The 26307-nt window shown below is 38.2% G+C and overlaps 1 protein-coding gene across 2 annotated transcripts in view; it reads right to left on the bottom strand.

Moving 5' to 3' along the window:
• Positions 1-26307, bottom strand: part of Thada (THADA armadillo repeat containing) — a 309811-nt gene that overhangs the window by 130678 nt on the left and 152826 nt on the right. For both annotated transcript variants that reach the window (XM_042675483.1, XM_042675482.1), the window contains one exon: positions 8880-9048. In XM_042675483.1, the coding sequence (XP_042531417.1) occupies positions 8880-9048 (169 nt within the window). The remainder of the gene's footprint in view (positions 1-8879; positions 9049-26307) is intronic.

Here is a 26307-nt window from a genome sequence, read left to right as displayed (position 1 = left end):
CATATGTTCACAGCTCTTGAGCATTATGATTCTCTGTCAGGACTAACCTAAGCTTATACTAATTATTACAAATGAGGGAATGTTAGCCCAGAAGCCTCCTCCTTCATAGCTTAACATGCTCTTTCCCTAGGCAACACTAGACCCATGTAGTAAAGTCAGCAAATGATTAGCCCCTATCCTCTTTCCCTGAGAGATCACCCCTTTGGGATAGCTATGACCATATAAAGCAGTGAGATCTCCCAAATTCTGGAAGTTATAAAAGGTCACCTGGGACAATAGCCAGCACTTCTTCTCACTTCCTCTCTCCTGGTGAGATGGGGTCTTACCGGACCCCTTACTGGCAATAAACCTTTCCTTTGTTCTAGATACCTGAATGTCTGTGTGGTTTTTTGGCAGAGTCTAATTTACTCTAACAGGAAAACCATAGAGCCTATGTTTTTTGGGTTTGGCTTACTTCACTAAATATCATGTTTTCCAAGTCTTTCCATTTCCTTACAAAAGGGGAGATGTCATTCTTTCTGAGAAAAGCATAAAATTCCATTGTGTAAATACAGACATTTTCTTGATCCATTTGTTTATTGAGGTGCATCTGGATTGGTTCCATATCTTAGCTATGGTGAATAATGCTGCAATGAACATAATTGTACTGGTAGTTTTATAGTCCCATCATTTATTATGAACTGTCTCCTGCTGTTACAATAGCAATTCCATGAGACCTGTGATCTTTGAACACAAGGATCTGTCTTTTTTTTTCTGAACTATGCCACATACCTAGAATAGTGTTGAACAACCAAATAAATGTCAAGTTCCATTGTACCTCATAACCTTAAAGGCCCCAGAAAGTCACTCTTCTCCGAGGGTATTATTTTCCTTATGCAGAGTATACTATAGTGGTTAAGCACAGAAGCTCAAAACCTTCAAATAATCCAGGGACTGAATACCAGGCCTTTTTGTTACCATTCATCCTTACATGACTTTGGTGACAACTTATTACCCTTTCCACTCTCATTTTTCTCTCTCATCAGTAGGAAGGAATTACCACCTATATTCTGAAAGAACCTCTGTTGGCACCCTACCTAATATATACTATGGTCAATAACTGGTAAAGATATATAGATATTTTTTCTTTTCACCATTGGTTCTCCGTATTCTAATTTGGAATAGTAACAAACACCTGGGAACACAAGTGATCATAGTCTAAGTTCCACATACCCTTAACTGGTACCCTGTGAGAACACAGGGCTCAGAAGAGCATCATAAGACAACAGCAGGACACTGACAAACAATCACTGTGTATGACGGTCTATCTTCTATAACCTGGCAGCCAAAAGCTATCTCCAACACTCAGAGACAGCTCCCTAAGTAACATAAACCAAATAAAAGCTTTTGGATATTTGTAAGGAAGGGATTAATTCATCTTCAAAAGTAGCATTTTAATTAAAAGTGACTTTTCTGGGCTTATAGCCAGAAAAGAATATATTGACAAAAGGTAAGATTTAACAAAGTTTAGTTCTTTAATTTTTTTAGGAGCCTACTACTTCCCAATTCTTTTCACGGCAAGGTCCACAGAAAATAATCTCTCTTTGGCACTTTGGGAAAAAGGGATGCTGCTGTTCCCAGGTGCAGATGAAGATTACCTGGAGTCTCCAGCCCTCTAGCCATACTCAGGCTCCCTAAGAGTTTAAGGAATTAATAAATACCTTGGCATATCTATAGTCATGCCACTGGAGAAGATTTACTCTAGCCTTTCTTGGACTGGGAACTTTTCTAGCAACTTAAGTTTTTTGGTTTTTTTCTTTTATACTAATAAAAGTTCTTAAAAAGGAGAAGTGAATCTAACCCTTTTGGATCTAAAAAACCGAGGCATGTCAAGAGTGAGCATTTTCATTAAAGTATGACTCATTCTAGACAAAAGCACTCTGACAAGCAATCCATTTATAACTTACAACATCAGTATAATTTCATGCTTTTGTTCTGATTTTCCATTCTGAAATGGTATTTCCTGGGCACAAAATAAACAACAAATAACAGTGGACATAGGCCAACATCCACCAAATTAATATTCCATTTCTGCACAAATTGAACATTCTGTCTGTCTTTCAATAAATTGTACTGGTATGGAAAAGTTATTAAAATTGTGATTACTTTCTAAAGATATGAGTGATTCTTTTAAATTATGTTTAATTTGAAATACTGGTAACAATAGTAGTAAATAAAATAAATCTTTTTTATAGCATGCATTTGTTTATAAAAACTCCAGTAGAGTATATCCAGAAAGCTGTCTGTCACTGGCTCAGTCTGAAGGATGGATAGTTTAATCCCTGCTTTTAGATCAATGATTGCTTCATACAACTAGTTGGCTAAATTGACCTATCTTTACATCTTTTGAGGTTTCTGCTTTTCTTTCCACAAAAGTAATTCCAGGATACTGTCTATTTTGGTTTTTATACTATCTTTGCCAGCTCAGCTCTATTGGTTCCATCTGCATGGAGATGCAGATAAAAAACAGAAATGAGAGACCCAGAAACACAACAAATCAATGAAAGGTTGGACAAATGGGATTGCATGAAGTTGGAGAGCTTCTGCATGGCAAAAGACATAGCTAACAAGATCAATAGAAAGCCTATGGATTGGGAGATCTTCACTAGCCATACAACGGACAAGGTTCTCATATCTAAAATATACCTGAAGCTCAAAAAATTAAATCCCCCAACAACGAATTCTCAAAGAAACAACTACCCAATAAATACATGGGCTAAAGACTTAAAGAGAAACTTCTCTGAAGAGGAAAGAAGGATGGCCAATAGACACATGAAGAAATGCTCAACCTCTCTAGCCATAAAAGAAATACAAATCAAAACAACATTGAGACACCACCTCACCCCAGTTAGAATGGCTTTAATCAAGAAATCTAATAAGAAGAGATGCTGGAGGGGATGTGGACAGAAGGGAACTCTACTGCATTGTTGGTGGAAGTGTAAACTTGTTCAACCACTCTGGAAAGAAGTATGGCGGTTCTTCAAAAGATAAACACAAAGTTCTCCTATGACTCAGCAATCCCACTTCTGGGCATTTACCCAAATGATCACAAGACCATCTAAAGCTACCAGCACAACTATGTTTATTGCAGCATTATTTATCATAGCAGATGAATGGATCAAGAAATTGTGGTATATATACACAATGGAATTCTATGCCTCCATCAGAAAGAATGACATGGCCCCATTTGTTAGGAAATGGAAAGACTTGGAAAAATTATATTAAGTGAAGTAAGCCAGGTGCAAAGAAACATAGTTCCCATGGTTTCCCTTATTTGCAATAACTAGTTTATATCTGAGACAAGCAAAAAGGTCAGATAATATGATATTAAGCGAAATGGGGCTAGGAAGGTGGCTCAGTGGTAGAGTTCTTGCCTTGCATGCATGAGGCCCTGGGTTCGATTCCTCAGCACCACATAAGCAGAAAAAGCTGGAAGTGGTGCTGTGGCTCAAGTGGTAGAGCACTAGCCTTGAGCTAAAGAGCTGAGGGACAGTGCCCAGGCCCAGAGTTCAGGACCATGACTGGCAAAAAAAAAAAAAAAAAAAGATGATATTAAGCGAAATGAACCCCAAGATAAGGACACAAGTGGTTTTTTCTTTCTTGCTATTGTTTGTAATGTATTTATAAGGTATCACATGATTTTTTTTTTGTTGCTTTGTATGTCCTTCCCCCACAGTATAACCTGTTTTCACTGTATTTGATGTTGGTATAATTTGGGGAGTGGAAGGGAAAAAACAAATTGTTTGTACAAGTTAACCCATTACAACAATGAGATGTACAAGATGCTAGGTTGAAAAACAAACTTTACAATTTAGGCTAGGAGATGGGGGAGTGTAGTTGTGGAGGTGGGAGGGAAGGGATGGTAGGGGAAAAACAAAGGAGGAGGCAACAATGCTTGATAAGAAATGTATTCATTACCTTGCTCATGTAACTGTAAACCCTCTGTACAGTATTTTCACAATAAAAAAACTTATTTAAAAAAAAAAAGCAGAAATGGCCTCAGTTCCAGTCTCCCTTTTATTTCTTAAGTCCTGACTGAGACTGCTTATCTTTCACCTCCTCTTCATTTCTGCTACTCATATGTTCCCTGGTAACAGAGCACTCACTTGACTTAACTTAGAGCTTCCACATTGGGAGGTAAGCGCCTTAAAGGCAAACTCCTGTGTTGCAAACTCCTGTGTTTCAATAATAGGTAGGACGAGGTAAGCATTCCATGTCTGCTGAATTAAATTCATTCTTCACACCACTTTGTCTTGGTCCCATCAGCTTCCAGATCCAAGACTCCATAATTCCTTGACTGCCCAAATTTAAGAGTTTTTTCAAGTCCTTGAGTATGATAGAAGGTGTGGCTACTGTGGACTTGGCTACTGGCTGTGTCCCATAGGAGGATCCTGTATTTATTTATAAGTCTTAAATGGAAGCCCAAAGAGAAAGATGACCAAGATATAAGTAAAGGAAGAAAAGAAGGTACAGTATGTCTTTTCCAAGCTGTAGCATTCCTGAGTTTTAGGGACTTCCTCTATCTCTGTAACAGTGATGGACTTAAGGAGACCTATCAAGCAGTAAGGGATAAAACCATAGCAGAGACAGATTTCTTCGTTTAATTTCTCTAGTCATAAAATGTTGTATTGTCATCAACTATCAGAGATATATTCCAAAGAGAAAATGAACATAGGCTTTAGAGTTTACTATCTTATCTTTATCACTAATCACCTTTGTGATTTTATGTAAGTCATTCTCAAACCTTCACCTCAATTTCTTCATTAAAGAGAGGGAGAGAGGCTGGGGCACACACCGAAGATATGATATTCATCTTACTGCCCTGCAGGGTTACTAAAAGTATGAATGAAATTATATATACAATCCACATGGAATACACAAGTACCCAAAATGTTAATTTTACTTTTCTTAGAGAAAAATTTCAAAATATGTGGGCCTAGGCCATCTGAAGTCCATCCCTGGCTACTATTTCACATCAGTCAAGTAGACAACATTGCTGCTCAGCTTCACAGCCAGAAATGTGGAATATTTTTGATTTAGAATTCCCTAAATGCAGAACTTAAAGATCTAAATTGGGGTAGGGGGAGATAAAAATATTTAACATGGTTTATTAATAAAATCTGAGAAAATGTAATACCAGCATTAGAAGAAAAGTAGAGATTATATTTCTGCAAAGGGATATGTGCCATTGTGGTACTACAAATAATCATTCACTTACAACAACCTAAATTACCTTAACTATGTACTCTGATTTACTGGTATAAAAGAACTTCACTTCAGAAATAGCAAGGATAACTTTTTAAATGCTTATACCATCAGAAAAAATAACTCCAAGGGATAAGAAGTGAATCGACTCTATATCCAACAGTATACAAAAGTCTTTTTGAAACGCCTGAATGTTAGTTCAATATACAACAATCAGAATACCTTTTTCCTTATAACTTAAGTCAAACTCTTCCTCAATAAATGAGAACTTTCTAAACTCCAATATGATCTCTTGGGCATAAGTAACCTAATAATAATATTAAGTCCCCACAACATGAAGAATTTTGGCAGTAAAAATAGATAGTTAATTTTACTTAAAAGACAGTGCCGTCTTGCTAGGGTTGTTTCCAAATGAGGTAATTTCCATGACTCTTACCTAGCCTTTATTGAGACTTAATGCCATTTATTCCTGGTGTCTAAGAACTTGCTGCATAATTTACCTTTTCTGATATGTACTATTTCCATACACTTCAACACTGCAATTATGAACCTCTTGTTTTGCAAATGATTAAGAAATGAATCACGTAAGTTCATTCATTTCTTGCATGTCCTATAATTTCAGTCTTTATGCCAGGGTCTAAGAAAATTCAAAGATCAGCACATTTCTTATTTTCAAGGTATACTATAGAAATATTCTGTGGTTTGATATATTTATGTAAACATTTTTTTTTTTTTTTTTTGGGCCCAGTCATGGGGCCTGAACTCTGGGCCTGGGCGCTGTCCCTCAGCTCTTCAGCTCAAGGCTAGCACTCTACCACTTGAGCCACAGCACCACTTCCGGCTTTTTTCTTTTTGCTTATGTGGTGCTGAGGAATTGAACCCAGGGCCTCAGGCATGCAAGGCAAGCGCTCTACCACTGAGCCACTTTCCCAGCCCTTATGTAAACATTTTTAAAGAAGTCAAAATGTATAATTCAAGAAAATGTTCTGTGAAAGAATTTGTTTTCTGATTATAAAATGATTTCCTGCTCTTGAAAATAATAACAACTTTCTATTGACTTAGCTGGTCCTGAAGGTTCCATGGGGATTATAATTTCTTTCAATCCCTAACATCTCTTTTCCAGGTGCATGTCTGCTGATTTCAAAGGTAGCTTTATGTGGAGCAGGAACTCACAAACTGTAGTTTCCAACTCAACTTAGACTTGCTCCACGAAGAGCCACAGAGTAAAACACGGCTATTTATTATAACATAGAGGTGCCACCTAAATGGGCAGACACAGAAAGACTTTTCACATGCCTTTTACTTCCTTTGTTCAATCAATAGAAACAGTTGTAAGACTGAAAGCATGTTTGACAAACAGGAGCACAATAACTAGCACCCACACTTTTTCTTTTTAAAACAAGCCCTTCATCTCCCCAGCACTTAGGAACAAGAGCAACATAACCTCAGGGTGAGAAGGTTTTTATCTTTCCACAGAGTTTCACATTATAGCAACAAGTAAATTTGAGACTATCAAAGGCAGCCAGAGAAGCACAGCTACACTACTAATAGTGTGAGGAAAAGTAGGGGAAGTCCACTTGTACAACTGGTGAATATGTTCAGAACAACTCCAACCATACTACTCTGCCAAATCTAGCCCAGAATGTCCCTTCAGTTGATCCCTCTGACAATCCAGGCATTCCTTCTAACTCAGCTATGTGCACACTTTGAAAAATTGCTTCTGCTTTCCTTATGGTCATTGGCCCCTTTCTGTTAAACCAGCTAGTGACAGACACAGAGATCTAACTTGTTTGAAGAAATGATGATCTTTGACCCTTTGCAGCCCTCTCCAGCCAAGATATTAACCTCTATCCCATTTCATCACAGATATATTGAGGCCCCAAAGAAGAGGAATGCCTAAGAGGTCCTTGTAAGAAACCACAAAAGACTTGTATTACACATAACAGAGCAGATAGGATCAAGAATCTAGGCCTTTGAGGGGATGGGCAGTCTTTTTAGGAAGTCTACGATATCAACCTCCTTTCAAAATTATGCGAACACTTTAGCTGCCTCTTTTACTTTTATTCTCTTGTCATGTGCAGTGGCATTAATAGAGACTTCAAGATTTGTGAGGGTATCTTCATTATTGATGAATGGAGTATATGCTTATAGATTCTTGTGTTTTACTATTTCTTTCATTTTATTTCCTAATTAAATATTGAGAGGCAAAACTTCTTTGAAACCCTCAATAACTAAGTATGTAAAGAAGTCCTGGAACCAATTAAAAACTACCAATCTAGAATCTGAGTCTGATCTGAACTGGTAGTTCCCAGATGAGGTGATTTTTTTTTTTAAATCCACCCAGAGCCTTTCTCTATGGCACTTTGTCTGTCTGGGGGACTGCTTCCCTCCATTCATCTGACTACCTCCTTTTAGTTTCTGCTTAGATATCACTTTCTCTATGATACATTCCCTGACTTCTCGGCCATGTAGTCACATAACACTGCCCACACTGCATTGAGATTGCCTAATTTACTTCCAGACAAGGACTGACCCGGTAACTGCTCGGTCTGAAACATAGTAACACATAGTAAGCATTCAATAAATACTTGTTGAATATATAAAACAACCAAGGAAATGAAGCAAGAAAGATATTATATTCTCACCTATAGATAATACTAAAAATATTAGTTACTAAAAGTATTAGTTTCCAGTGTAGGTCAGGCTCATTAAAATTATGATAATATCTGTATTTTTCTTACTAAACACTTTATATACACTGACTAATCCATTCTTCACAAATCCTTATGAAGTATATGTTACTACTGCCCTAGTTTCATAAATGAAGACACAGATGTGCCTTCAGGTGGTACAGGTTAAAGACTGGATTCAGACTCAGGTACCTGCTCAGATTCCCATGGAACTATACACAGCCTTCACATCAGCAGTACAGACCTCAGTGTAGACATACATATTCTGATAATATGTACTTGGATATCAGGACCAATTCTAAAAAAAGTGCTGCTCATGAACCAGGAACATGACCTGGTATTTAAATCCTATATACAACACCACTTCATGTGAGGGGTCACAACAGAATGTAAAACAAGACCTTTCCAACATTACCTGTCCCCAAGTTAAAAGTCCATTTCTCATTTATTTGTTGTATTTAGATCTTTCCTAGAACAAATATAAAATTTGCATATCTATTCAAAATAAAAAGTATTTTCTATAGCACAGAGGAAACAGGAAAGAAAGGTTTTGACATTTCCATGTTCTTTCCCTCATGTGTGTGACTTTCCCAGTGCTTCTTGGGCTAACTTTTCTTTCAAGGAATGCTCATAGCTTCAGAGTGAACAAGGAGTGGCCTGGAATGTTCTGCAGGTCCTTGATAGGAAAATAATGTTGTAGAAAAAAAAAAAAGAGGGTTTAATGCAAAAGGACAATCTTCCAGAATCACAATGGAACGCTGAATTCAAATTTGGGATGAAAAAGAATGTACCTGCAAGATATGTGATCTTTCTAAAAAAATTAAGTTCTACAGATAAAGTTACAAGCCTGTGTGTCAAATCTTCAGCTGCTAACAGTTCATGTGAAACCAACATTCAGCTGTTTAGCGGTGTTTGATAGACATCACACACAAAAACATTACTCACCTGGAGAAGTGTCCCATGAATATGGTTTTGATAGAGACGCTGGTCAGTGTTGTTGGGGAGTGTGGCCAGCAGGGCTCGGATGGTATTAGGAATTTGGTCTCTCATAACAAATGGAACCAAGGCACGAGCTGCCATTTCACGGGAACGATAGATAGATGAGTGACCACACCTGGAAAGAAATAGAAACACAAGACCAACTCAGTGCTCTTCTTCACATCTGCACCGCTGTATATGCAGATTTTCTACCCAGCTAGAACAGCCAGAGAGGGGCTGGTAGGAGCTGTTCCTGATGCCAGCTGATGTCTTATTTCGTATTTGCATTAATTCTACAGGTGACTTTGCTTTAGTGAAAAATATAATTAGCAACTATACTTTTTGTGTTCACTGCTTGGAAGGTGGCTCAGTGGTAGAGTGCTTGCCTTGCATGCATGAGGCCCCGGGTTCTCTTCCTCAGCACCATATAAGCACCATATACCACTGTGGCTCAAGTGGTAGAACACTAGCCTTGAGCTGAAGAAACTGAGGGACAGAGCCCAGGCCCAGAGTTCAGGCTCCACAACCAACCAAAAAAAAGAAATATGAACTAACTTTTTGTGTTCACTTTTTGGGAAGGTCTTACTATATTATCTGTGGTGGCCTTGAATTTACAATCTACCTGCCTCCTGAGTACTAGAATTACAGCCAAACATCATCACACCTGGCCACATATATAATACAATCACATGGGATTAAACGCAGGCAGGTTTTGGTAAAAAGACAGGCAGTAGTAAAAAAAAAAAAAAAAAAAGGCTTACTCTCAACAATAAATATTCACTGGGAAAATGATGAGCAAAATCATTGTAAGTGGCATGAAAATATAATCACCATCCGTTGTCTTTGAAGTACCCATCTTGTTGTTGGCAAGATAAGTACATTTGGAAGACCAAAGTACAAAGCAGTATGGGGAAAAATAGTTTTATCTTAAATGCTAATGGAGAAAGGATGGGAATCAGAAAAGAATGTTCAAGTAAGCAAGAATTCAAGTACTCAAGAGACAGTGGTATTAAGCAAGGGTAGCAATGCCCAAGGTACAGGTAGATATGTCTGGCTGAAGAGAAAGTTGATAAATAACAATGGCTGTTAAGGCTAAGAAATGTTCAGGCCACACAAACAGCAGGCTACATGTACGGAATTTATTGTTAGAGAAAAAGAAATATGCCTCAAGCCACCAAATCCTTGCCAAATCCTTGGGGGCTGACTCACATACAAAGAGATGGAATTAAAAGCTAGTTCTTAAATAAGGAGAAGTCATGGGCAAGTGGTATTTTGAGATTCTACAAAGGTCACTGGAGAGGCAGGGAAGCCAAAGGCCCTTGACTCTGTAAACACTTAGAACTTGAGAAGCCACAAGCATTTTGCTGAAATTGTTGAGAGCCTTCCCAGATACAGGACTGATTGAGAGGGAAGTACAAAGTTTTAAGTCCTAGATAAAACAAATTCCTAACTGGAACTCTCTAGGCTTCATGATCTTTTATCCACTTAGAAGAGAAAGAAATGTTTAGGTGCTAAGATAAATGAAAGGGAGATCAGAAGACACAGTGTTGGCCTTTCCACTTTTTTCAGAATTAACTAGTGTTCTAATAAGATATTACTGACTGGTAAGATCTGGTCAACTAGGGCCATGACCATGTAGGTTTGACATAGAAAGGGACAGAGCCCTATGAAAGTTTCTAAAACCTGAGGTGCCACCATTTATCTTAAAGTAGCAAAAAGAATACAGATATATTTCTGTACAAAAGGAATGAATTAATCAGAATTTCATCATGGGAGATATGAGAAGGAAGAAGAGACAGAGGAGGGACTGAGGAGACAGATACCAAGTAAATGAAAACACTGTTATTTCACCCCTCAAGGAGGCAGGACCATCAGGCAGTCAGTCCCATCAGCTTCAGGATGAAGAGCTCATCACACATCATACTGGGAAAGACACTAAGAGCTCAGGAATTATAGGTAGCTAGACTTCCTGCTGTTCCTTGGCTAGGTTTTGACAATTCACCCATCTTCTCATTTATTTTTCTTTAAAATGATTAAATGTTTAACCTGTAATTGGCAAACACAGTAAAATGTCTGATTTAGCCTATCAGGGGGAAAAACTTCATTCAATGACAAAGAATAGAAAAGACTGTGAAAATGCTTTGAGATTTAATTAGTAAATGACCTCACCCAGCATAGTAGTCATTTGTAGGAAGCTTTTCAGGCTAGCTCCCACCCTAGCAACACATACAATCTGTATTATAGTATGTTTTATGTTAGGAAAGGATTCTTGTATATAAATTTCCCTTCAAATACAAATAACTCTTACATGGTTACAGATGTTTAGTTTCCAATTAGCAGTAACCCTACACTAAAGAATGTCCCGCCTTTTGCTCCTGACCTTTTGCAAATGATGATTTCCCTAAGGAACCTTGGCATCCATAAAGAAGAGAGAATGGAAAGTGGGAAGAATGCCAGAATGTTCTGCTTTAAATACTCTGTTTTAGGGAACTTACTAAACCCATATAGTCAGGTTAAAAAGCAAAAGCAAATTTCCTCTCAAAAAGTAATACAATTGCCAAAGAAAAAAAGAAGCCAATTTGTAAAGAAATATTTAATTAAATAACATTCATTAGAAAGTAATGATTAAATGTATTTTAACATTATTTTCTAGCACAAATTGAAAGGGTAGACTTTATAAATATAAACACTATTTGTATATATATGTAAATACTTAAAAATCCACATTTCTGACAGCTATTAGAAGGGGGTATGTTGAGGAAATTTTGAATATAGTGGCTATTAGGATAGAAAATTAGAACAATTGCATTTTCATTCTGCTTTGGACACTGAGTTTTATATTGTAACCTGTTTTGAATGAGGGGGGGATGGAAGAATAGAAGAAATGTAGGGGAAAGGAAAGGGAAAGAGGAAAGAAGGAAGGGAAGGGAGAAGGGAAAGGAAGGAAAGGGACAGGGGAGGGAGAAGTGAGGGAGAAGTGTGGGAGGGGAGGAAAAAAAGGAGGGGTGGAGGAGGGAGAGAAGAGGAGGAGGGAGGGAGGGAGAGGAGAACTATTAGGGCTGAGGAATATGGCTCAAGTAATAAGAGTGCCTGACTTATAAGCCTGAGGTCTTAAGTTCAAACCCTAATACTAACCCCTGTTCCCAACAAAAAGAAAGAACAGAATGAAAAAGAGTTCAGTGGAAATAACACACACCAGCACTCTGAAGTGCTCTCTGTAAGAATACTCCAAGAAAGGAATTTGGAATTACAAAGCTGTTACATTGTACTGTGCTTGTGTCTAGTGTAGTTACCAGCAGATTCTGAACTGCAGTCCTTTAAGAGGATCTAATGAGAGAATTAAGACCATGAAGTATCAAATTCCCCCCACCCCTACCACCCCCACCCTCATGGGGCTTGAACTCGGGACCTGGGCACTGTCTCTAAGCTTCCTTGGCTCAAGGCTAGTGCTCTACCACTTGAACCACAGTGCTACTTCAGGCTTTTTTTCTGTTTATGTGGTACTGAAGAATCGAACCTGGGGCTTCAGGCATGCTAGGCAAGCACTCTACCACTGAACCACATTCCCAGTCCCCACAAAGTAATCTTCACTAAGATAAGACAATGAATTGATAATAAACTTGCTCTTATGTAGAAGTATGTGAAAAACCTCTAAATGGGCTAACTGAATTTTTGTATTTATTAACATTTTTAGAAACAATAGTTCATGAAAACATAATGGAATCTAATATAAACTTTGGACTTTCTCACAAGAGATTTATGAATGTACACATACAATTTCAGGCTTATGGCACACATCCAAATCCTTGGGGCTACTTCCCAGTTAGGAATTCTCTATGCTCCTTTACATACATCGGATGATCTGACAGTGTGTCAGTCAAGTGTGTACTCTTCATGTGATGCAGCAATGGAAAATTATGACATCATTCATGCCACCAGCTTAAAGGGTTTTGTTTACTTTGGTTTTTGTGCCAATCCTGGGGCTTGAACTCAGGGCATTGGCACTGTCCCTGAGCTTTAATGCTCAACGATAGTGATCTACCACTTGAGCCACAGATCCACTTCTAGATTTTTAGTGGTTAACTGGAAGTATGAGTCTTGGGAACTTTCCTGCCCAGGATATGGCTCTGAACTTGATCCTTGTATCTCAAACTCCCAAGGTGTGGTAGCCCACCTTCGAGGGTTTTTTTGTACTGTTCATGGGTACCTATGGGGTGAAACTACAAAGGGAAATGGTTAGAAGAGCTGGAATGGGTTTCTGGAGGAGAAAGACTATCAGACTGACATTTCAGGAACTCAAGAGAGCTCAGAATACCACTTGGCTGATGCCATTCAGCCTTTACCCCTCTTCACAAGTGGTGCTTCTAGATCTTCACCTCCTATATTTATTCTCAAAATCTATTTTCCTGAGAGTTTTCAAAGGTTAAGTGGCTAGGTAGCACCAAAACTTTCTGTGCTCATCCCAAACTGTAGGGACACTGAGAACCCAGCACAAGTACATACTGGGTTAGGTGCCACAGCATCAGAGAGAAAAGTTACTGACTAGGCCAGAAGAAATCTACAGCCAATTGAGGAAAACAAACAAAAAATCAGCCAACAATTCTCAGGGCCATGATGGGTGAGAATAGGACACTCAGAGAAGGGAGGTCTGAGAGATCATTGTAGCATTGGCTAAGTGGGGTCAAGGCAGAGAATGCCTGGATTTGGCAAGAAAAAGGTACTTCCTCAGTCCTGTATATGAACCTAATTGCCCTTCAGTGTACCCAGGCCAAAGGAAGTGGGGTTGATTAAATGACTATTTCATGCTGAGATTGGTCATGCGCTTTAGACATTTACTTCATTAATCTTCAAGGTCAGTGTCATTCTCACAACGTTAGGAAATTGAGGTTTCTAACATACCTTGGGATGTACAACTACCAAGTGGCAAACCTTACATTCTAATTAGTGTATGTTCACTTGCAAAATTTAGTGTAAGATTTTACAGTGTAGTTGACACAAAATTTCCAGAGATTTGGAAAAGACCAATGTTTCTCAAGAAACCTCTTCAACCTGATCACACTGACACAAGGAATAACTTACAGAATCAACCAGATTCTTGTTAACTAGATACTGTTTAAAAACTTTGTGGGCTAGGATATAGTTCAGTGACAAAGTGTTTGCCTAGCAAGTACAATGTCCTGGGTTCAATACACAGTATTAAAAAAAGAAGAGATACACAAAAAACATACAAATGCAGTTAAAAACTTCATATGTGGTTCATCATTTAAATATTACAAACTAGCATAGTTGGGAGAAAACTTTTAGGTAAGATGGAAAACATTTTTACAGTGCAAGGCATCTCTTAAGACTTCCTTTTTTTAAAAGAGCTTTATTCTGTAGGTTTTGATGGTCCGTTTCATCTGTAATGCCTTTGCACTTTGCAGGCCACTGCAATGACTCCTTTCACACTGAGCTCTTGGGAAACTCCTCTTCATTTGAAATCTGCTGAGGAATAAGTTCTTTTGTGAAGTCTTACTGCACTTCCTCTGGCCAGAACCAATCACTCTTTCCCAGTAAGTTAGTCCAACCACAAGATCAACTCTGTCAGTTCATTTATCTTCCCACAGCAGCTCTTGGCCACCTTGGCTAGCAGTCTGTTCAACTTACCTTGAAAGCAGACATAGGAGCTCCCTACCCCTTCATCATAGAAGACAAAAGTACAAGAATTAAGCACATGCTTTGGAATCCAAAGACCTAAGTTTAAATCTAAGTACTACCACTTACCAGTGTATAACCTTGGACAAGTCAGTAAATTCTTAAGTTTTTGCTTACTTGATAGGGCTGTTGTGGGCTTAAATGAGATAATGTATGTCAATACAGTGCCTACTAGACAGGTAGCAATCAATAAGTGAGAGCTATAATTCACTGCAACAGGTGGAATACTTTGAAAACTTACATCCTGTACCAACATGCAAACAAGTACAATCATTTTTCTCTATTGTTCTATCTTAACTCTGGCCTGGGAAACAGCCTTGCTATATCAAATAGGGCTCACAAACTCACAAATCTCTATTCTTCCTCCTCCCACCCAAATGAGCATTAAAGGAGAGAAATCCAGCCGCCTTCTCTCCTTGGGTTTCTTTGGGCTTCAAGGCTCACTTATGTCAATATCAATTTATTCTTTAGGTAAAGGCCTCAAGTCTTTTTCCTGTTAACTCTAGTATAATATATCAAAGATTCCTTTTTCATTATTTTATGTGAGTTTCACATCTTGCTTTCAGAAAAAAACATATACATGTGGGTATTTGTATATGCCTAAAAACAGGTTAGTAACCAGTGAATTTGAAAAAAGATGGCGATTCTATGTGTTTTGTGATTTCAAATTAACCATGTTTTTGTCACATATATGGCATTCCTTGAGCCCTTCTTTCACATTCTTGGGAGTTCAGTGATGGTCAAGGATGCTAGCTAGATTCCCTACTTGTCCAACACCCATTTTCATTTCATCAACCATCACCTGAATACATGAATACATGTTCCTTTGCCTACAATTCAAACCTCTGGTTTCTCTTCTCTTCTCTTTCTCTCTTTCTCTTTCTCTCTTTCTTTCTTTCTCTCCCCCTCCCTTCCTTCCTTCCTTCCTTCCTTCCTTTAGCGTGTGTGTGTGTGTGTGTGTGTGTGTGTGTGTGTGTGTGTGTGTGTGTGTGTGTATGTTTTGGTCAGTTGTGGGGCTTGGATTCAGTGCCTGCACACTATCCCTGCACTCTTTTGTTCAAGGCTAGTACTCCTCCACTTTAAGCCACTTTAAGCTCCACTTTCAGTTTTTTGGTGGTTAACTGGAGATAAGAGTCTCACAGACTTTCCTGCCCAGGCTGGCTTTGAACCAAGATCCTTAGATCTCAGTATCCTGAGCTAGGATTACAGGCATGAGCCACCAGCGCCCAGCTTCAAACTTCTAGTTCTTACTGTACCTAGCACATCAATTTCTTTATTCAAATAAATTTCTTGGAAGAATAATAGCTTTAGGGTTTTTCTTTCTTTTGTCAGTCATAGGGCTTTAACTCAAGGCCTGTGCACTGTCCCTGAGATTTTCTGCTCAAGGCTCTACTATTGGTTTTGAACCATGATCCTCAGATCTAAGCCTCCTGAGCACCTAGGACTACAGGCATGAGCCACCAGTACCCAGCTGTCAGTAAAGTTTTTAAAGAATGATTTTTAAAACTCTCCTTTTTGGAAAAGTGAGAGGAAAATAAATAGTTAAGCAAAAGATGGTATACTAGATCTGATGGGCAGAATGTTTAAACCTGTATCTATTAGGTAGTTCATATGAGTTAACATTGGTGAACTCTAATCAACCTGTTAAACCCTTTAAAATATTTTTATGAAGAAATGCCAGTGGTAATGACCACTTGAAAAGTAAAGCATGTGACCATTTGAAACAAGCCCAACCACTGAGTCTGGGCCTTGGAAGATGTATGCTTTTGAGGTTACCTACTCTCTGTCTTCCAGTTACCAAGGCTTTGCCCAGGCTTAACTACCAGAGTGTCCATTCTAAATTAAAATGGCACCTACAGGGATCTGGGAATTGGCCTTCTCACTTTGCCCTGCAATACTTAGCCACACCATGAATTAAGACATGGGTCACTGAAGCAATGGCAAGAGCTACTTGCATTCATTCTGTTCCTTTTAGTGCTAGGAAGTAAAGTGAGGAAATTTTCCCACCAGAAGAGGTCAAGGTACGTAGAATAGTAGTTCCTTTTAAAAAGCTTTGGGAACAATGTGCTTTATCCAGAATTATTAATACTTTTTAAACAAGTGAAAGGATGCATGATTTCTGAATCTTAGCTCTTATCAAAACAGCGATGAAGTCTGAAAATTCTATTTCATCTAAATCTTTCAACATTTTTTACCTAGACAAAAACAAATACAATTTGAAACTAAATTTTTGAGATTCCAACCAAATGTTTTAGACAGCTGAAAAAGAGATTTTTCTCTACAGTACTGAAATGTCTACCTTATTTAATAATAATACTTTCCTGACTCTGGGACGTTGTGGAAAAGACGTTTTTGTTTGTTTGTTTGTTTTGCAACATCTTAATAAAGACACTAGGAGTTTAGGGAGCAAAAGAAAAGATTATTAATTTCAAACTTTATCCAAAGTAAAATGGAGTATTATAAAGTGAAAAATATATGAACATAAGCAGTACAAAACATTCCCAAGCAAATGAATGTGTCTACAAGCTTGGGTTTGAAATGTTGGCAGAGCCTTCCCTACTAGTTTACCTGCCAAGACATTTCTAGACCTATCAGGATTCTCAGACTGGGATGAGCCCAGGCAGAACAGAAGCTTATGCAAGCTAGATTAGAGACATGCATATTCCTCTCAGTGACAACACCCTTCATCTTGGGTCTACACTGGCTCCACAGAGACCAACCCATTGTCAGAAAGTTGCAGATTCTTTCACAGGCTGAACATAACACCTGGCCACAGCAAGTCTTCCTCCCTTGTAGGTAGTGGATAGGTCTGAGAATCATCTGAATAGGAGGTTGGGTCTGCTTTCAGTGTGGTCACTGACCAAAGTCCAAGTTCTCAAAGTGAGTAACACACTTCAAACTCACCCACCAAACTTTAGAGTGTTCTGCACTTATACTGAGATCTTTCAGTGGGTAGTCAATTTAAGAAACTACACAAAAGTACAAAGAAAATTTATCCTTTTCAACCCTACTATGTTTCTGTGGAGGATAGGAGGAGGGTTTAGAAAGAATTATTTTTATTGTATTCGTTAATTAAATTACTTCATTAATTAAGTAATTAATATTCTAGAACTTATGGTAACTCTCTATTACTATACTACTACAAATTTATCATTCTGGTATTCAAAATAGTCTAAGCCCAGCCTAAGATTGGTTGGAGAAAGAAGTCACAGGTATGCCAACTTTTCTTTTTTTTCTTTATTTTTTGCTTGCTTGCTTGCTTTTGCTGGGAATCAAACCCAGACCTTGGGTATGCTAGTCTACCACTGAGCTATACCCCTAGCCCTTCTTCTAAGCTATCTTTCCTAAAATTTTAACTTAACTTTTTGGGGTGACTTCTTTACTTACTCCTAAAATAACACTAAAATCAAAGCATCATCTTGTAAGTCAAGTGACTGTTAAGCCTACAATGAAAATTTAAAAATAGTCTTTTAACTCGAAAAATTTCATTTACTTTCCTTCTGATGGGATTCAGATGTTTATAGTAAAACCCAAGGGAAAAAATATAGGCGCATTTACTGGTTTGCTGGATGTCAGGCGATATGTTAGGTACTTTCAGATGTTTTATCCCATGTTTAGAGCTCAGGGAAACCCTTAAAATAAGTATACAGTGTTATATAAATACATGTAAGTTTTCATTCTAGATGGCCTAGTGGGAACATGTACAGAACAAGGAGTTACCAAATAAAATGTAACCACAACCAAATAAAGTTCCTTGTGCCAGTTTCCTTCTGTTTTGATCCAGGGTGTGGAATGCTTTACAAGCAATTTACCCCAGTAATTCCAATTACTGGAACTCACATTTGCAGATCTCATCCATAATGAATTGGCAGCATAAATATGTTTCCTACTGCTCAATCTTGTGTTTACCTGAACAAAGCCTTTAAAGCTTTATAATGTGTGCCTTTAAGAAGGGCAAATTAGTCATAGGACTTTGACCCAAAGCCATCCACCAAACTGTAGACTTTGTAGCATGGGTCAATCAACAGTCTATGAAGAATCCACATCAGAATGGGGTAGGTTCCACAAAGGATGTGGCTGCTGTCCTCTCTATCATTATTGATCACCTCAGGTCTCATCACCTAGTCATTCAAAGTATCATATTTATTTAGAGAAAGTTCAAAGTGCTTCACAGAAACAGTCTTCAACATTTTGAATGACAAAAAAAGATGTAGACAGTCATTATATTGCCAGATCTCCATGGTCTTGGAAAAAAAATATAAATGGCCATCTGATTTAAGTGACTATTTTGATGAAGTAAAACCCACTAGAAGAAAAAACCCATGGTTGCTTGTTATCTTTTTAAAGTGAGACTACATTTAAAATATCCACAAATTAAAATATTAGTATCTAACACTGTGGCCACAGGCAAGTTACATAATGTCCTTTCACATCCTTGTCTGTAAAAGGATATTAGAAGAAGTAATCTCTAAAGTCCCCCTCAATAACAAAATCCTATAAATCAATGGACATTTAAACATTCCAGGAAGATAGCTATCTTTTTATTTTAACATATCTTTATGATCTCTCTTGTCTTGTTCCATTGCTTAATCTCATAACAATATTGATGTTGATAATAAAAGTTTTATGTCTAACACTAACCACACTCAGTCTTCCTCCAGTCGGAGCCAATTTTCTCTATTTTGAACGTCTGTGGAGTTGGAGAACAAATGATCAGTGTTTTCTACACAGGAAACCCCTGCATTAACTCTCCTGGAATCCTGTCATTAGGCACCCCGACTCTTCCCTTCTGAGGACTACATCTACCCAAGTCATTTCATCAAACAGACCTTCCTCTTTAGAATCTAACTAATTATTTTGTCTCTGTAGAGCTAAACAAATCTGCCCAGCGCCAATAGCTAAAACAATGATTGGTGCTACTGCTGGATAAGAAAGTGGACCATTTCTTTTCATATGATTACCCTGCAGAGAATGCAATTTGTTTTTTGTTACAGCTAATTAATGCCCCTGAATGACCTTCCTTGGGTTTCTTAGCAACACTAAAACCGAAATCAAAATGAATGAATTTTTTAAAACCATAACATGGAAAATCTTGACAAATTCCCAAAAACTGCACTTTTTTGGCCTGGAAAAATAGCACAAAAGAGCAAAGGATATCAAGATGTTAGCAACTAACCTGCCACAAAAAAGCTATATATTTTGCAGTTAGGTAAATTGAGTCAAACTACAGCATACTTACAATAGCCCAAGCAGACTATTGCCAGCATGGTTTTAAATAATTCCCAGGAAAAGTTTTACATATTCCTTTGTCTTAAGATTCATGTTTATACTGCCACAGTGAAAAAGTACTTGCTTCAGTAAAATTACTTTCTTGCTGTAATTTAAATTTTTGTTTTACTAGTTAAGGTCAGGGAAATAAATGAACTTACGTCTAAGAGATTTTAGCTCCCAATATATTCACAATAATGAAAAAAAATAAACAATCCAATTAAAAAAATTGAATCAAAGCTTTGAATAGACACTTTAGTAAAGAAGACATATGGTTGGGCAATAAGCACATGTAAAGATGCTCAAGTTATTTAGTCATTTGGGAAGTGCAAATTTCAACACCAATCAGATACACTACACATTAACTAGAAAGGCTAAAATAAAAAGACTAATGATAATCTTGTGTTAGAAAGGTCATGAAACAACAGAGACTCTCATATTCTTTTGGGGAGGGGAGTGTAAAATGGTACAACTGCTTTGGAAAAGAATTAAATATAAGCAGTGGTACTCACTAGACACTATGTTGAAAACTTGTGGGTGAGGACAGGAGGGAAAAACTGGAAGAGAATGAGGGGTGATACTGTCTAAAAAGAAATGTTCTCTTTACACCTGACTTATTTAACTGTAACCCCTCTGCATATCGCCTTTATATAACAATAAAAAATAAATACACACCATCCATATAGTCTACCCATCCCATTCCTGTATGTTTACCATAGGGAAATAAAATCAAATGTCCACAAAAATGCTTCTACATCAAGTCCCTAGTTACTTATCACTCATACTACACATTGGATACAACATTAATGTCTATAAACAGGTAAAAGCATAAACAAGTCATGGTAGATCAGTACAATGGAATACTGTCTGTTGTTAAAAATGAACTAACTAGGGGCTGGGAAGGTAGCTCAGTGGTAGAGTGCTTGCCTTGCATGCATGAGGCCCTGGGTTCGATTCCTCAGCACCACATAAGCAGAAAAAGCTGGAAGTGGGGCTGACACTCAAGTGGTAGAGCGCTAGCCTTGAGCTGAAGAGCGGAGGGACAGCATCTAGGCCTAGAGTTCAGGCCCCACAACCGACCAAAAAAAAAAAATGAACTAACTATTGATATAACAACAAAGCTAAATCTCAAAATAATTAAGGTGCATAGAATAGAAAAGACTGACAGAATAGCTTAGGTACTATATGATTCCATTATAATAACATGCTAAAAAATACAAATTAACCCATATAGTCTTAGCACAGGACAACCACTGATAAGTGATAGAGACATGTTCATACTTTACCTATACTGGATTTATGGGTCTACAAAACATATCAAATTGTACAGTTTTGTTTTTTTTTTTTTTTTTTATGTCAGTCCTGGGGTTTGAACTCTGGGCCTGGGCACTGTCCCTGAGCTCTTCAGCTCAAGTCAAGTACTCTACCACTTGAACCACTCCTCTACTTCCAATTTTCTGGTGGTTAACTGGAGATAAGAATCTCATAGACTTTCCTGCCCAAGCCGGCTTCTAACCACAATCCTCAGATTTCAGTCTCCTGAGTTGTTAGGATTATAGGCATGAACCACCAACACCCAGCTCTGTACAGTTTATTTTAATAAAAAAGTTTTGATGGTACTAGTGTTTGAATCAAGGTGCTCCCTAGGCAAATGGCCTCACTTGAGTATCACCCCTGCCCATTTTGCCTTTTCACAAGTTCTCTTCACATAGTTCTTTTTCACAAAGGGTCTCATGTTTTTGTCTTTTCTTCTCCACCAGCCAGCACTGAGCTATGTATGATCGTCCTTGCTCTGCCTCCTATGTAGCTGGGATTACAAGCAGAAACCACTATATCCAACTTGTTTTCAAAATAAAGAGTCTCACTAACTTTTTTGCTTTTGTTTTTGGCCGAGGGTGGATCTGAACTGGGATCTTCCTATCTTGCCTCCCATGTAATTAAACGATATACTCCAAACAGTTGCAGTTTATTTTATGTCAGCTTGGTTTGAAATTCTTTATAAAAAATAACCACTCACATACATTAGAAAAGTTGCTATAATCCTGTCTTATTTTCCCTTCTCAGCATCTACCTTCATTTCTAGAACATCCTTAATTTAAACATACCTAGGTAAAAAGTGTGAAAGATTCCTTCCTCAGTACTAGCTTTTCTGTGTGCTCTCTTAAAATATAGTCATCAAACCAATAAACAGTTAAGTCCTAACAATCCTAAATGAACTAAATACCTAAAAATATTCTTTAGGACAATGTTCTGACTCTTCCACAGACAAGCCCAGAGAGAGTACTTGTCTAAATTCACAAAGAAAATGAAGGGGCAAGAGTGGTCAGATGCATCTAACTCCAAATCTAGCTAATTGCCAAAACCTGTATGGTCTTTGTTGTTGTTTTGGAGATAGAGCTTCGTTATGTTGCCTAGGCTGTTGGCCTCTTGCCTCACCCTCCTGAATGTAGAGATTATGGACATGCAGCACCATGCCTGGCCCTAAGATATTTTCACAGCCACTGAATTGAACAATCATGGTATATATTAAAAGAAACTGATTTTTGTTACTTTCAAGTGTATGTGGTAACTCAAACTAGTTTCAAATTTGTTAGGTTAGATTTAAGGGACTCTTCTGCATATACAATTTTCCATGTGATTATTGAGACTAAATAGTTTTACTCTAACTTGAGTAGATTAAATCTTTTTTTTTTTTTTTTTTGGCTAGTCGTAGGGCCTGCACTCTGGGGCTGGACACTGTGCCTCAGTCTTCAGCTCAAGGCTACCACTTGAGCCATAGCGCCACTTCTGGCCTTTTCTGCTTATGTGATGCTGAGGAATTGAATCCAGGGCCTCATGCATGCAAGGCAAGCACTCTACCACTAAGCCACCTTCCCAGACTCTAAATCTATTTTTTAATATCACATTTTATTTTTGAGGTTTCTGTTTTGTTGTGGGGTTTTTTTTGTACTGGTTGTAGGTCTTGAATTCAGAGTCTGGGCACTGTCCCTGAGCTTTTATACTCAAGGCTAGCACTCTTACCACTTGAGACACAGCTCAGCTCCACTTCTTGTTCTTCTAGTAGTTAATTGGAGATACAAGTCTCATGAACTTTCCTGCCCAGGCTGTCTTTAAACTTCAATCCTTAGATGTCAGCCTTCTAGTAGATAGGATTACAGAAGTGAGCCACCAGTGCCTGGCTAATATATTGAATACTTAAAAAAATTATTCAAATCATAGGTCATGTTCAATACATGCTAGTTTGAATCATTCCAAATTCTGGAAATTAAAAAAAATAGCCATAACCCAGAAGTCAGATCAGTGTCCAATTATATTTAACAGTACAAAGTTAACAGTGAAACAAAGTGGAACACACACACACACACACACACACACACACACACCCCTGGAACTAATTAAAAATATACTCGTGTTACAAGCATACAATTTCAGTCACAGCATTAGCTTTGTTCAGAAGCAAAGAACATTCCTATATGGTTGAAACCCTCTAACATTTAATTAGGTTGTTAATTTTGAGGAGAATCACCTTACCTTCAAGTCTTTCCTTGGACTGTGACCATGGCTTAATAATTTCATGGTGATTGTATTTTAAGATGGGGGAACATGTCAAGAAAGAATATTGGTCATAACCAATATTCTTGCTGTAGCAAGTTTTACATTTACCAGAAAAAAAAGATCAGTTAATTCTCAGTTAATTTTAATAGATTATTTTCACAATATTTTAAACATAAAACTCAAGAAGTCTCCACAGTAAGTATACATATATTGAAATAAAAAAACAAGAAAATCCTTAAGTGGTATTCCTTATTTCCTTTGAGTTTGACAAATCTATTTAATATCATCTTACTAAGCTTCCCTCTTTGCCTATCAAAAATAAAAGTCAGCATAGAATGTATGAGTCATTCTTCAGTCAGGCTGAGGACACAACCTTAACCTAAGATTAAAACCAAAGTATGATATGTGAAATTTAATACTGTTTAACTTTGGATTGGTTGAGGTTTAATTAATATAAAATTTCAAAAGAAAACTAAACAATTTGGATCACTTCCGCTCATTTCTGTCATTTCATCAGTAGATTTCTCTGGCTTTGGCTATATTTGCTAATATTGAGAACCTGGACAAACTGGTGGAATTTGGCATCACTTAGTTTATAATCTGTTTTACCAGTTTGTACAAGGCACAGAAATGTTCACTCCCCTACACATTTCAAAGCATTCTGTTTATGATCCAAATGATCATTCTGACAAAACCATTAGTCAAGAAGAAAGTAAAGAAATACTTTTTTTTTTTTTTTTCCGGTCAGTTGTGGGGCTTGAACTCTGGGCTTGAGTGCTGTCCCTGCGCTTTTCAGCTCAAGGCGTGCGCTCTACTGCTTGAGTCATAGAGCCATTTCCAGTTTTCTATTGTGGTTTATGGAGATAAGAGTCTCACAGACTTTCCTGCCTGGGCTGGCTTTGAACAGCGATCCTCAGATCTCAGTTTCCTGAGTAGCTAGGATTACAGGTGTGAGCCACCGGTGCCCAGCAAGAAATACTATTTTTTAAAAGAAGCACCTTTCACACCAGAGCACTTTAACCCACGCTGTTTTTGGCAAGACTCTGTTTCCTAAAAATATGTTTTTTGAGCCAGTTATGGTGGTACATGACTGTAATCCTAGTGCTGGGGAGGCAGAAGAAAGAGGACTGAGAAAGTTTGATGCCAGTTAGGACTACACACTGGGACTCTCTCTCAAAATAAAATACTTTTATTCTAGTTCCAATTTTTCTTACCCATGAAAAGGTGGGCTTACTTTTATTGATTTTCAAAGTAAAATTTGATATATTTTAAGTTTATCTTAGCTTCTTATATCTTCTTTCCAAATCCCTATACCCTCTAGCCGTGTGTGTGCGTGCGTGCGTGCGTGCGTGCGTGCGTGCGTGCGTGTGTGTGTGTGTTGGTCCTGGGGCTTTAATTCAGGACGTAGGCACTGTCCCTAAGCTTTTGTACTCAAGGCTAGCACTCTATCACTTGAGCCAGAGCTCCACTTGCAGTTTGGGGTTTTTTTTGTGCTATTGTCAAGACATATTGAAGATAAGAGTTTCACAGACTTTTCTATTTGGGCTGGCTTCAACTTTAATCCTCAGAGCTCAGCCTCTTGAATAGCTAGGATTAAAGGCATGAACTACCACCATCTGACTTCCCTCTAGCTTTGCTTAAGGAAAAACATTAATATAAGAATCTAAGTGCCAGTGGCTCATGCCTGTAGTCCTACCTACTCAGGAGGCTGAGATCTGAGGATTGTGGTTCAAAGCCAGACCAGGCAGAAAAATCCGTGAAACTCTAATCTCTAATAAACTACCAGAAAACCAGAAGTGGTGTTATGGCTCAAGTGGTAGAGCACTCACCTTGAGCTAAAGAGCTGAGGGACAGCACCTAGACCCAGAGTTCAAGTCCCATGACCCCCCCCCCCCCCAAGAAAAAGGGTTGAAGTGGAACTGTGGTTCCAGTGGTAGAGAGCTAGCCTTGAGTAAAAGAAACTCAGGGACAGTGCTCAGAGCCTAAGTGCAATGGGGGGGGGGGGGGGGGTGCAGGGGCAGGAGAAGAGAGAGAGAATGTAGGAGGGAGGAAAGAGAAGTCAGGAAGAGACAGAGAGGGAGGGAGGGGAAGAGAGAGGAGAGGAAAGAGAAAGGGAGGAATTGCTGAAATCATGATGAATGTCTCACATATATACACTCAAAGAGACATGTTTTTTTTTTTGTCCGTTGTGGGGCTTGAACTCTGGGCCTGGGCACTGTCCCTCAGCTCTTCAGCTCAAGGCTAGCGCTCTACCACTTGAGTCACAGAGCCACTTCCTCAAAGAGACATCTTTATCCAGAGTTCTGAATGGAAGGTTTTTGTGGGTAACAAGAAGAAAGCTTCATGATTTGGAAAAAGGATATATTTAACTCACTCATATACACTTTATTACTTTCTATCATCAACTTCATATTGCAATTTTGTCCCCAGGTAACAGGGTCTGAGTTTTTATTTTAGGAAAATATGACAGACTAGTCTTCAGAAGCCATCATCACCAATGATGCAGAAAAGGCTGGTTGAATCACAAGTCAATAACAAAGTTGTGCTGGGTTGCAAACAGTATTTAACAAGACTGTTTGCGTTGAAATTAGTTTAGTAACCTGTGCTCGGCCATGTAGTAGCTGCCAGACATCAAAGATGAGGTCAACTTATGTGATCTTACATCTAATCAGGCAGCATTCCGTCACTACCATTTGATAATTAGAGCAATAGACATTACCATTTCAACCATCAAGAAAACCTATACCTTGGGAAGCTGAGGTGGAAGGAATCCAAGTCTGAAGGCCAGCCCTACCTACACAGGGAGATTGTTTGTTGGGGTGAGGGTAAACCTCCTTTTTCTGGTTCATTTGTGGAAGGAGAGTGGCTATCATAGTTT

Source organism: Dipodomys spectabilis, unplaced genomic scaffold, assembly GCF_019054845.1.
Source record: "Dipodomys spectabilis isolate Male_0828 unplaced genomic scaffold, ASM1905484v1 ptg000026l, whole genome shotgun sequence".
In the NCBI taxonomy this organism is placed as follows: Eukaryota; Metazoa; Chordata; class Mammalia; order Rodentia; family Heteromyidae; genus Dipodomys; species Dipodomys spectabilis.
This window is presented reverse-complemented; position numbering and strand designations above follow the sequence as displayed.